Raw genomic sequence first — 14,195 nt, 5'->3', positions numbered from 1 at the left:
TTCTGTGATTGGTTGAAGATTTGACGTTTTAAATGTCAATGCATTGTCACGCGTTTTAGATCCATGTTATATTTCGCATTTATAATATTAGTATGGATCTATATCCAATTGTTTTAGATCCATACTAATATTATTATAAATGCGAAAGTGTGTCTGTCTGTCTCTCTGTTACCTCTTCACGCCCAAACCGCTGAACCGATTTTGCTGAAATTTGGTATGTAGATACATTGAGTACCTAGTAGAACCTCTTAAGAAGGTTTCTCAAATGGAGAAAAGAAATCTAAAAGTGTTACTTTTGTACTAGAATATCGTTGCAGATCGAGATACTTATGCATAAAGATACGCTATATTTGCAAGCGCCTTATAAAAGTTTAAAGCAAAAGCGGCGAAAAACACTTTGGGTAGTGTTTAAATAACTCCAGGATACAAAATTTATCAAGTAGAGTTCGACGAGGCTGCTTGTGAACGTGGCGAGAAAAGGAACTAACGCTTCTATCATACAAAAACGTCATTTTTGACAGTTCTCCTTTACCAGCAGCGCACATTGACTGACATTGACACATTGAATTAAAGCCTTGTCGAACTGTATTATAATGTCCCATATACTTTGATATTTTAACAAAATATTTGTTGTTAATATATTATATGCTGTCGCAAGCAGAGCAGCGTTTATAGTCATTTTAATGTATTCACTAAAGCCACATCCTTGAGTTGAATGGTCGCCGTGGCGCGTCCTCACTCCTAATTCGATAAAACTTGTCTAAACATTACGAAACTGCATCAAAATATGATTTATAATGTTTCCACATGTACAATATCGGTGTCGCAATCGTTATTTATATAGTTTACATTGAACTAGAATATTGATTATCTATTGAAGATTGATCGTAGCAGACGATGTATACGATGTTTTTTCTACAATTTTATAACTTTATCATCTGCCCACCTTCGTTCATTGGTTAAATGTTAGACATTCGTTGATTAAACGCTGAGATAGGCTACATGTAATATAAATATAAATAAAGGAACTAAACCCGAGAATGACATTGGTGGAAGGCCCATAGATTGCTCTCTAGGCATCCCCTAGATACAAATAAACAATAGAAAATCTTCCCATATAGAAAATATCTATTAACTTATGCAATGAGCTGCAGTAGGGCCGGGACACAAAAACACGATACGACGTCGTGTCGTACCACGACGCGACGTCGTTTCACGATGCGACGTCGTGTCGTGGGAATCTACGACGCGCGTCGTAAAAAACTACCACAGGACGTCGCGTCGTAGAAACTCACGTAGAAATTCAATGATGAGTCGACGTCGCGTCGTGGTACGACACGACGTCGTATCGTGTTTTTGTGTCCCGGCCCGTATACTCTTATGTTACACACGGATACGCAGAAACTCCAACTTGTTCTTATTCTACCTAGTGATGCCTAGGCTGTGAGTATATCTCGATACTCACAGCCTAGGCAACACTACTAATATTTTTTTTACGTGTCAACAAACCTCGACTCGACTCTTCCCATCAACATTATCTCTACCAACACGTTCTATTGGGTTTTATTCATGAAACTTTTATCCGCAGCCCACACGCTCGGCAGCATCATGCACAGCCTGAACGTGTCGCTGATCGCGCCGACGGAGTGCCAGGCGAAGCTGTCTCAGGACTACCCCCACCTGCTGGAGTACTACGACCGCGAGTCCTGCGTTTGCGGACAACCCACCAACCCGCTTAACAACATCTGCTCTGTAAGTACTTGTGCATGTGTCCCTTTAGTCCTTTGACTCTCGGTCATTGACCATCGTCTCCCGCTTTTTATGGGGAGGGAAACTGTATACTTCATACTCCTCCTATCTTCTGATTAATTTCTTTGCGGGTCCCAAGACAAGTTTTAGCATGTCCCTCTGGCTCCCTGAGATCATATCAAAGGGTTTTCGTGGTTGGATACCGCTGTCGATCCTGGCGACACAGGAGATACAGCGGTGGGAATGTGTGGTGGGCCAAAGCCCGTTTAAAATAAGTATTTGTGCAACCCTGTTTGTATTTTAGACAGGCTATTTTCCTTTTATCTATCTATGGAAAAACATACTATCAAAGTCATTAGCAAATTGGTAAAGAATAGGAGATACAGTATAGATACAAAATGTGTAATCCGTTTGTTCTAGTAAGGCCACCGATACTTGCCCTGACAAATATTATGTTTGCACCGAGCCCTCAAAGTCGATATATGACGCAAATTATTTGATTCTGTAGGTCGCTACGAAGCATTTGTAGCAGTTTCGTAGCGGTCTAATTAGGTCGCTACGAAGCATTTGTAGCAGGTTCGTAGCGGTCTAATTAGGTCGCTACGAAGCATTTGTATCAGTTTCGTAGCGGTCTAATTAGGTCGCTACGAAGCATTTGTATCAGTTTCGTAGCGGTCTAATTAGGTCGCTAGGAAATATAATATTATGTAATTGTTTCTTATCGTTCTAACTAGGTCGCTACGAAATAATATCTTGTAGGTTATTAAGAAGTTGCTACGATGTATTTTGTAGCTATTTCGTAGCGGTATAATAAGCTTCCACCAAAAAAAGCTCTTATTCTTGCTAAAAGAATGCCTAAAAACATCAATTTCTAATGAATGTCTTTTTGTTACCAGGTTGACATCGGCAGCGCACTCGCCTGCACGAACGGCAACGGCCACTACACGCTCAGAGGAATCTACTCCTGGGATTCCGGTAAGACCAATTACTATTTATTGACACTACCTGAAGGTCAGCTCTGAAAACGTTACTAGATTGTTGGTACACAACATTTTATCAAAATAATATATTTTACGTATTTATCAACTGGCACGTGACAATTAAAACAAATTCAATACTAATTTTATTATTTTCATATTTCCAGGATGCAGACAGATCGGCAACCAGATCGGCTCGTTCTACAAGTTCGACGTGGAGTGGTACGAGTGGGCCCTGGGGCTGATAGAGAGCGTCCGCTTCACCCAGTACACCAGCGGGGCCGTCGTCACCGGCGGCCGGGGCCAGGTCAAGGTCAACGGCCAGGGTCTCGTCAAGCAGACCGGCGGTGGCCTCCTGCAGGGCACCGGCTTCGGCCCCATCAACACCATCACCTACTCCGAGAAGATCACCAAGACCGAGCCCAAGGTGTACACGTACACGACGAAACCCGAGTACGTGACATACACGACGAAACCCGAGTACGTTACGTATACGACGAAACCCGAAATCGTAACTTACACGACGAAGCCCGAGATCGTCACTTTCACGACGAAGCCCGAGTACTTCACCTACACGACGAAGCCCAAAGTATTCACTTACACGACGAAGCCCGAGGTGTTCACGTTCACGACGAAGCCGCAGCTGATCAAGTACCAGTCGAAGCCCCAGTTCATCGCGTACGAGACGTCGGGCTCCGGCACAGACCCGCAGTACGTGGCGCCGGGGCGGTCCTTCAAGCCCAACTTCTCCGACCTGATTAAGCACACGCACTCCTCCACCTGCCAGTGCGAGGGCAAGTAGCTCACCGTGCCATAGTCTTCAGTACGAAATCATTTCATCGTCACCTTCCCGGTTAAGTTAAGTGTAAATACATAAGTTATTCATTCGTCCGTGGCCCGAAAACGACTGCCAAACGAGATATGTATTCATATATTTATAAATGTATATTACTCATTAGACTTTTGGCCATCTTGGGCGGAGATCCAACGTGGCCGACTCTCTAATAACCATTGGTTAGTATTAAAATTAAGTCTGTTTTTATATACGCTATGTGAACGATTAGTCAATATTATTATGTATTGATAAATCTAATTGTAAAATTAGAAATAAAATAATACTTTTTATACTTTTATTTTATTTTCAATAATCCCTTCGCTTATTTTGATTATTTTGTTTGGACTCGTATTTAAAAAAAATAGGTATATTCACTACCTACTCATTTTTTAAGTAGGTGAGAAAGTAAAAATGTAGTAATTAGTATGTAAGCAAAAAGATTTCCTAGAAATGATCATCTTCAAAACATTTTTTACATTGTGAAAACGAGATTTTGCGACATTGCTACAAGCTATACCTACTGTAGGTGCAAAAATTAACTAAGTAGGTATGTACTATCAGAGAAGTTGATTCCTATGCAAATCGGGGACCTAAGTAGTTTGGTTGCGTTACGTCAAACCCAGCTGACAGATCACAATTAACATTGAATTGACATATTCGACCATTAGACTTTTACTTTGAGGGATTTTCCAGTAAGTTAGACGACAGAGAAAAGTTACCTTAATTTGCAAAGATAATTCGGTCTTAACATACCTACTCGTAGTAAGCCAGAAAAAAGCAATTGTAGCTAAAAACTATGGCGTTAAACTTTAATTACAGGGACCAAGTATGCTAAACATCAATTAGGATTAAATACCTATTAATAATTTGGCAATCAGCAAAAAAAATGTAAAAGATTAAATAAAGATTTGTTGGCCTAAGTTTCATAGTAAAGGTTATTCTTCCATTTACTGTCTTTAAAAATTCCTGATTTATGAATACAATATTATGTAATTTGGATGTGAAGCTTGTTCTAATACTTAGTCTTGGCCCGAAAATCTTAATCCCTACCTTTGATAAGATCCAAAATATAGGAGAGGTAAATAGTCGCTTCGATAAAAGTATGATACGGCCGTGCCCGTTCACGAGACTTGGTTGGGCACCGCCGTTAGGGTTACCAGGCCTTAGAATGCAAAATCCGGTCTGACATGTCTAAAAATCCTGGTTTTGAAAAAAAAGTCCGGTCACGCACATGTATTAAATAAAAATAATAATATTAAAGTACGTTTTTATTTTCTTAAGTATATTATTTAGACCCATATTTATGGTTGCTAGCAACCGCATGCAAAAAGTTGGTTTTTCCAGCTATTTCGCAATAAAATTGTTCACAAGTTATGTGTGTTTTTTTTATGAAATAAGGGGGCAAACGAGCAAGCAAACGGGTCACCTGATGGAAAGCAACTTCCGTCGCCCATGGACACTCGCAGCATCAGAAGAGCTGCAGGTGCGTTGCTGGCCTTTTAATAGGGGATAGGGTAATAGGAGAGGGTAGGGATGGGAAGGGAAGGGAAGGGAATAGGGGAGGGTAGGGAAGGGAATAGGGTAGGGGATTGGGCCTCCGGTAAACTCACTCACTCGGCGAAACACAGCGTAAGCGCTGTTTCACCCCGGTTTTCTGTGAGAACGTGGTATTTCTCCAGTCGAGCCGGCCCATTCGTGCCGAAGCATAGCTCTCCCACGTATAAAGTGTTTATAGTTATATTGCGTACAAAAATCCGGTCTGACGTAAAATCCGGTCTAGACCGGATTTATCCGGTCAGATGGTAACCCCTTACCGCCGTGACCCCCACACTATGGTATTTCAATAGTATTTTACTGGAAAGGTGCTTGCAATCGCTGAAAATCATATATAAAGTATTTTCGCATCGCTAATCTTTGAATTGTAAGAAAACCCGAAAAAACCCGAAAAACACGGGTACCCGGGTTTTCATTATACAAAAACCCGAATTCACAAAAACCCGAAAACCCCGGGTTTTGAAAATTGGCTCCGGGTTTCGATGCCCTAGACGTAACGCGACCAAACTACGTAGGTCCCCCATCTGCCTAGGAATCAACTTCTTTGATAGTGCCTACATAATATTATTGTGAACATAAAATTACAAAATAATTTTAAAAAAAAAACTTAATATAAGTAGCGCCATCTACATTTTTTTTAAAATACTACTTTGTGTTGTTTCCTTTGAGTACCAAGACCGGAACTCGTTTCAATCCATTCATCTTGTTTAATTATTTTGAAAGTTGTGTCATAGATGGCGCATTTAAAAAAATATATATGACAGTGGTCAGTGTGTTTAAAAAAATATTGCGATGGAGGGAAAAGTAAAAAACGGTTCTTTCAATAGTACAAAGAGACACTCCAATTTTATTTATATGTATAGATGTATAGATATACAGGGTGTAACAAAAATAAGTGATAATACTTTAGGGTCTGTATGTGTTCCTTATAGAGAGTTCGCTGTGAAAGTAGCAGCGCTGAAAGACCAGATTTTTTTTTCACTTTTGTATGGGCGAGCGCCCGAACGTCACGACTTTCCCCATACAAAAGTGAAAAAAAAAATTGGTCTTTCAGCGCTGCTACTTTCACAGTGAACTCTCTATAAGGAACACATACACACCCTAAAGTATTATCACTTATTTTTACTACACCTTGTAGATGTATAGCTTATACATCTATATCTATACATCCATGGGCGTACCGAAGGGGGGCAGGGGGGGGGGGGGGGGGGGGGGCAGCTGCCCCTAGTACTTTCATCTTTAAAAATTAAAAATAATAAAACGAATTTTTGCCATTTGTTTGCAACACAATATTTTACAACTAAAAATTATTAATTTTTTATTCTTTATAAACACCTAGCTTATAAAAAAATCTGGTTTGCCCCCTCCCTGGCCCAGAATCTGCGTAATTTGCCCCCCCCCCTGGCCCAGAACCTAGGTACGCCCATGTATACATCTATACATATAAATAAAATTGGACCCATACAGTATAACATGTTTACAAATTCTTTGTTATTGGCACACTTATTCATCATCAATATAATGTTTTGTAATAATTCATATACTACTTATAGGTCAAACAAGTAACAACACATTTTTATCATTGATATTTAAAATGAGATTATCTTAATTTATTATTTTTATCATAATGAGCGGTAAATTTATACCTAGTCATTTCAAAATTTTTTTCTAGGTCACGTTGATGTTGGTAATGAAAGGAAGCTGGAGCTATTTTGCCGGAACTTTTTTTGGTAGATAGCTGATGTAGTAAGATGTAAATGACTTTTATAACCGACTTCCAAAAAGGAGGAGGTTATACTTTACTTTTTTCATTTTAATTGTTAGCGGACTATCCAATATCCATGTTTGTTATTATACTATGTTGACGCGGACGAAGTCGCGGGCAACAGCTAGCCGGAACAAACAGACAGACAGACATACAGACAAAAATTGTAAAAAAGTATATATATATATATATATATAATCTCGCAATCGGTTGTGTCCCGACACCGGTGTCCGATCTATGGCATATTTTATGGACAAATTGGCTCTCCAATTTTTTCTCTCTCTCACGGTTGTAAAATGGCAGCCATTTTATTTTTTCTCGGGCTTTCACACTAATCTGACCAGTACTTCTCATGTAAATATCCTTTGAAGATAAAAAAGGTCTCATTTGATAGCTAAACTTGTGAAATACGCTTACACAGGCAATCTATATATATAAAAATCAATTGCTGTTCGTTAGTCTCGCTAAAACTCGAGAACGGCTGAACGGATTTATCTTATCTTGGTCTTGAATTATTCGTGGAGGTCTAGGGAAGGTTTAAAAGGTGAGAAAAATTCGAATAATTGCCGGGAAAATCCTCAAAACAGCATTTTTCTATTTCCCATACAAACGTTTTCTAAATAAAATGGAGAGTCAATTTGTAATTTATTACCGCTGCATAAAGTTCAAATTCGCGTGCGCGTTGGAGGACCTAATATCGCGTTCTGAAACTCAACAAAAGTGAAAGTGAATCGCGAACGCGACAAAATTGCATAGTCTTCGCGATTATCGTTAAGGTTAAGCAAGTAAATAATAATAAAAAAATATTTAATCATTTGCCTGCTTTGTATAATAATTGATCTTATAAATAAAATTCTCATGTCACAATGTTCTTTTTTTATCAAATAAGGGGGCAAACGAGCAAACGGGTCACCTGATGGAAAGCAACTTCCGTCGCCCATGGACACTCGCAGCATCAGAAGAGCTGCAGGTGCGTTGCCGGCCTTTTAAGAGGGAATAGGGTAATAGGGGAGAGTAGGGAAGGGAATAGGGTAGGGGATTGGGCCTCCGGTAAACTCACTCGCTCGGCGAAATACAGCGTAAGCGCTGTTTCACGCCGGTTTTCTGTGCGAACGTGGTATTTCTCCGGTCGAGCCGGCCCATTCGTGCCGAAGCATGGCTCTCGAACGTATAAACGTTCGTATTCGTACTCCTCCGAAACGGCTTGACCGATTCTCATGAAATTTTGTGAGCATATTGAGTAGGTCTGAGAATCGGCCAACATCTTTTTTTTATACCCCTAAGTAATAAGGGTTGTTCACCCTTAAATTTTTTTTTTTAATTTTTGGACGAAATTTTTTGTTTTTATTTTTTTATAATGAGGCATTAAAAATACATACAACCCTAAATTTTGACTCAGACGGCGAACATTGTTTGTGCCACGGGATAGCCACGATGGTCGTTGCCATGGTGACATATTTAGTCACTTCAATAAAATAATAATATGGGCGAAATACTTTATAAAGCAAAACAACGTTTGCCGGGACAGCTAGTATGTTATAAATTTCGTGGAATCAAACATAGAAAAACCAAAGTTTAAGAAAAAAATTTGTTCATTTCTTAATTAATGGCTTTTTGTGGAAAATCTAGCACATTAAACTGATTCTTTTTTATTAAAAAAAAATAGAGGAGGTTTTCATCTTAAATAAATTCTTTACTTCAATGCAAGTCAGATAGTTTATAAGTTATTACAATTTTCCTATGAAGTACAGGAAGAGGAAGAAAACGTCGATGGCCGCTCGATAGGCCGAACAGATGAGGGCACGAACAGCCGCTCCGTCTACGACAGACCTCTCGTGGTCCAGAGTGCCCAGCTGCCCGGCCACCGACATCCGGTCGGGCAGAATTACGGTGGGACCCAGGGGCGCACGGAGCGTGTGGCTCCACGTCCCCAATGCTGCCGCCAAGAAGTTAGTTGCATCTGGGCGGCTACAGGTGGGATGGGTCTTGGCAAAGGTGGTGCTGCTGATCGGAGGATCACCGCCCACAATATAGGCCCCGAGGGGATAGGCTCCCCCGGTGCCCGGGGAGCCTCTCGGTGAAGATCCCGCTCCTCTGCGCGTAGTGTTGACGAGGGCATGGGGGGGGGTTTAGTCGGTAAACCTCTGCGGAGGGAGTCCGACATACCCCTGCACTTTCCCCCGAGAGGGCGGGGGATGCGTAATCCGTACCTTTCGCTGCAATAAAAAATATTCTGTGTCCTTCCTTGGGTCACAAGTCACAACTCACAAGTCTCACAACTCACAAAGTACTCGTATTATAATAGATTCGAAACCAACTTAGTGGCCAAAGCATGAAAACGTAGGCCGCACTAGGCAATAGTAGGATAAGAGACAAGCAGACAGAGAGCTAGACAGACTTTCACATATTTTACAATATTTGCATGATAATAACATTTTTATCATAATAGTTGTGTGATCCAGGGGTTAACTAACATCCTAGGGTATATAGGTACCTAAACATGAAACATTATCGCTCATAGTCATGAATGACGTCATCATCCGTTTACATACATGCCGCATTTGCATTACATATATGCCGCGTGCACGGAGCTAATATAGAGCTCGGAGCTCTATATTAGCTCCATGCACGCGGCATATACCAAGCCAATACTGGCTGCCAGTCTTATTGGCAGCCAGTACTGGCTATGTGAAAATTATACTGTACGTCTTCTTAAATATAATCACAATTTCAGCTTTCACATTTTGTATGGCATACGGTCAACAGACAAGATTTTTAGGTTATTGATTCTTAATTCTTTTATCTATAAGCTACGTAGTATCATAGTTCCCTCAACAATAAACTCACAATATGGATACAAGATAATGAAGAAAATCAATATGCAATAATGTAAACATGATGTAAACGGATGATGACGTCATTCATGACTATGAGCGATAATGTTTCATGTTTAGGTACCTATATACCCTAGGATGTTAGTTAACCCCTGGATCACACAACTATTATGATAAAAATGTTATTATCATGCAAATATTGTAAAATATGTGAAAGTCTGTCTAGCTCTCTGTCTGCTTGTCTCTTATCCTACTATTGCCTAGTGCGGCCTACGTTTTCATGCTTTGGCCACTAAGTTGGTTTCGAATCTATTATAATACGAGTACTTTGTGAGTTGTGAGACTTGTGAGTTGTGACTTGTGACCCAAGGAAGGACACAGAATATTTTTTATTGCAGCGAAAGGTACGGATTACGCATCCCCCGCCCTCTCGGGGGAAAGTGCAGGGGTATGTCGGACTCCCTCCGCAGAGGTTTACCGACTAAACCCCCCCCCCATGCCCTCGTCAACACTACGCGCAGAGGAGCGGGATCTTCACCGAGAGGCTCCCCGGGCACCGGGGGAGCCTATCCCCTCGGGGCCTATATTGTGGGCGGTGATCCTCCGATCAGCAGCACCACCTTTGCCAAGACCCATCCCACCTGTAGCCGCCCAGATGCAACTAACTTCTTGGCGGCAGCATTGGGGACGTGGAGCCACACGCTCCGTGCGCCCCTGGGTCCCACCGTAATTCTGCCCGACCGGATGTCGGTGGCCGGGCAGCTGGGCACTCTGGACCACGAGAGGTCTGTCGTAGACGGAGCGGCTGTTCGTGCCCTCATCTGTTCGGCCTATCGAGCGGCCATCGACGTTTTCTTCCTCTTCCTGTACTTCATAGGAAAATTGTAATAACTTATAAACTATCTGACTTGCATTGAAGTAAAGAATTTATTTAAGATGAAAACCTCCTCTATTTTTTTTTAATAAAAAAGAATCAGTTTAATGTGCTAGATTTTCCACAAAAAGCCATTAATTAAGAAATGAACAAATTTTTTTCTTAAACTTTGGTTTTTCTATGTTTGATTCCACGAAATTTATAACATATTGCCTGTGTAAGCGTATTTCACAAGTTTAGCTATCAAATGAGACCTTTTTTATCTTCAAAGGATATTTACATGAGAAGTACTGGTCAGATTAGTGTGAAAGCCCGAGAAAAAATAAAATGGCTGCCATTTTACAACCGTGAGAGAGAGAAAAAATTGGAGAGCCAATTTGTCCATAAAATATGCCATAGATCGGACACCGGTGTCGGGACACAACCGATTGCGAGATTATATATATATATATATATACTTTTTTACAATTTTTGTCTGTATGTCTGTCTGTCTGTTTGTTCCGGCTAGCTGTTGCCCGCGACTTCGTCCGCGTCAACATAGTATAATAACAAACATGGATATTGGATAGTCCGCTAACAATTAAAATGAAAAAAGTAAAGTATAACCTCCTCCTTTTTGGAAGTCGGTTATAAAAGTCATTTACATCTTACTACATCAGCTATCTACCAAAAAAAGTTCCGGCAAAATAGCTCCAGCTTCCTTTCATTACCAACATCAACGTGACCTAGAAAAAAATTTTGAAATGACTAGGTATAAATTTACCGCTCATTATGATAAAAATAATAAATTAAGATAATCTCATTTTAAATATCAATGATAAAAATGTGTTGTTACTTGTTTGACCTATAAGTAGTATATGAATTATTACAAAACATTATATTGATGATGAATAAGTGTGCCAATAACAAAGAATTTGTAAACATGTTATACTGTATGGGTCCAATTTTATTTATATGTATAGATGTATACATGGGCGTACCTAGGTTCTGGGCCAGGGGGGGGGCAAATTACGCAGATTCTGGGCCAGGGAGGGGGCAAACCAGATTTTTTTATAAGCTAGGTGTTTATAAAGAATAAAAAATTAATAATTTTTAGTTGTAAAATATTGTGTTGCAAACAAATGGCAAAAATTCGTTTTATTATTTTTAATTTTTAAAGATGAAAGTACTAGGGGCAGCTGCCCCCCCCCCCCCCCCCCCCTGCCCCCCTTCGGTACGCCCATGGATGTATAGATATAGATGTATAAGCTATACATCTACAAGGTGTAGTAAAAATAAGTGATAATACTTTAGGGTGTGTATGTGTTCCTTATAGAGAGTTCACTGTGAAAGTAGCAGCGCTGAAAGACCAATTTTTTTTTTCACTTTTGTATGGGGAAAGTCGTGACGTTCGGGCGCTCGCCCATACAAAAGTGAAAAAAAAATCTGGTCTTTCAGCGCTGCTACTTTCACAGCGAACTCTCTATAAGGAACACATACAGACCCTAAAGTATTATCACTTATTTTTGTTACACCCTGTATATCTATACATCTATACATATAAATAAAATTGGAGTGTCTCTTTGTACTATTGAAAGAACCGTTTTTTACTTTTCCCTCCATCGCAATATTTTTTTAAACACACTGACCACTGTCATATATATTTTTTTAAATGCGCCATCTATGACACAACTTTCAAAATAATTAAACAAGATGAATGGATTGAAACGAGTTCCGGTCTTGGTACTCAAAGGAAACAACACAAAGTAGTATTTAAAAAAAAATGTAGATGGCGCTACTTATATTAAGTTTTTTTTTTAAATTATTTTGTAATTTTATGTTCACAATAATATTATGTAGGCACTATCAAAGAAGTTGATTCCTAGGCAGATGGGGGACCTACGTAGTTTGGTCGCGTTACGTCTAGGGCATCGAAACCCGGAGCCAATTTTCAAAACCCGGGGTTTTCGGGTTTTTGTGAATTCGGGTTTTTGTATAATGAAAACCCGGGTACCCGTGTTTTTCGGGTTTTTTCGGGTTTTCTTACAATTCAAAGATTAGCGATGCGAAAATACTTTATATATGATTTTCAGCGATATATATATTTAAGAAGACGTACAGTATAATTTTCACATAGCCAGTACTGGCTGCCAATAAGACTGGCAGCCAGTATTGGCTTGGTATATGCCGCGTGCATGGAGCTAATATAGAGCTCCGAGCTCTATATTAGCTCCGTGGCCGCGTGTGAACAGTTTTTCAAGCCAGGCCAAACTTTTCACACGCGCCATATTATATTATGCCAAGCCAATACTGGCTGCCAGTCTTATTGGCAGCCAGTACTGGCTCTGTGAAAACTATATACTTACCAGTTGCTATACAGGGTGCAATTAAACCTTCCTGCCAAATTTTTTCCAGGGCTTAAGTATAATTAGGAGAGTCCATTTAACCTAAAAATTGGGAGTTATATTTATTTATTAACATAATATTTTATCCCATTTAAAATCGTTGCAGAACGGTCACTCGCGGCGCGAGGGAATGAGAGGGGGTGACGCGAGGCGAGGCGCGCGCGCGCATCGTGTCCATTAATTGTAGTGTTTTTAGGATAACTTTCGGAAGCTATTTCTCAACATTTTAGTACTGAGTGATAATAATAGAAAAAATCGTGTATTTTTATTTTTAACAAGGATCAATATATCAAAATTTGGCAGGAAGGTTTAATTGCACCCTGTATATTTGTTGTACTTGTACCTGTGTCCGTGAACTGTGTTCTGTGTGTCCGTGGAATGTTTTGTAAAAATATAAAATGTCGTAAGTATCTACAAAAAGTATTCAATAATAAAATAATAATTAATATCAAGTATTATTAGATTTACTATTATGCTAAATGCAAGTTTTTAATAATCAATACATCAATAAATAAAATTGGAGTGTCTGTTTGTAATATTGAAAGAACCGGATTTTACTACATGCATACGAATGCAATGTGTCCCGACACCGGTGTGGACTGGTCGGACTTCATACTAATCTGACCTATACTTCCCTCATCTGTTCGGCCTATCGAGCGGCCATCGACGTTTTCTTCCTCTTCCTGGTGTGACTGCGATGGCTCTGCCGCTTCAGTTGTCGCCTTCTTCCTCTTTTCGGCCGGTGGCTTACTTTTAGCCTTCGGCTGCCCGCTCTCGATCGGCACATCCGCACTTCCAGCCGCTGTATCGGCAGTCAGCGGTGGCCTCCGCCTCGGCTCTGGTAGGAGACGATCCTCCAGACCGGCGAGACGTGCATTCAGCATGTTGCCGAAGGTCTCAATATTGGTACGAGAAACCTCCGAAAACAGCTGTTGCAGGTCTTGTGTGGCGGGCTTGATCGCCTGTTTGCGCATCTCCTTCAGCTCGTGACGTAAGACGTCCACTTGCTGTTGGAGCCGCGCGTTCTGGGCTTCCAGCCTCTTGATCTCCTCCGTTGCGGAGCGATCTTTCACTTCTTCGAAGACCATTTTAATGGTCGCCACCGAATCTTTAAGGTACCTAACGTAGGTACCTTTAAGATTGGAGGACTTCGTGGCGATCATTTCAATGGTCTTCAGTGAAGTCTCCATCGTCTTCATCAGGTCAGCGCGTGTCCGCTCCAT

General features: G+C 40.5%; 1 protein-coding gene across 10 annotated transcripts in view; it reads left to right on the top strand.

The window, feature by feature from the left end:
• Window positions 1–3,851, top strand: part of LOC121727394 (fibroin heavy chain-like) — a 44,706-nt gene extending 40,855 nt beyond the window's left edge. For all 10 annotated transcript variants that reach the window (XM_042115220.1, XM_042115224.1, XM_042115225.1 and 7 more), the window contains 3 exons: window positions 1,589–1,752; window positions 2,646–2,724; window positions 2,894–3,851. In XM_042115220.1, the coding sequence (XP_041971154.1) occupies window positions 1,589–1,752; window positions 2,646–2,724; window positions 2,894–3,528 (878 nt within the window). In that variant the 3' untranslated portion in view covers window positions 3,529–3,851. The remainder of the gene's footprint in view (window positions 1–1,588; window positions 1,753–2,645; window positions 2,725–2,893) is intronic.
• The last annotated feature ends 10,344 nt before the right edge of the window (window positions 3,852–14,195 follow it).

This window comes from Aricia agestis, chromosome 5, assembly GCF_905147365.1.
Source record: "Aricia agestis chromosome 5, ilAriAges1.1, whole genome shotgun sequence".
NCBI lineage: Eukaryota > Metazoa > Arthropoda > Insecta > Lepidoptera > Lycaenidae > Aricia > Aricia agestis.
The sequence above is the reverse complement of the archived record's forward strand: the minus strand, read 5'-3'. Positions and strand labels throughout refer to the sequence as shown.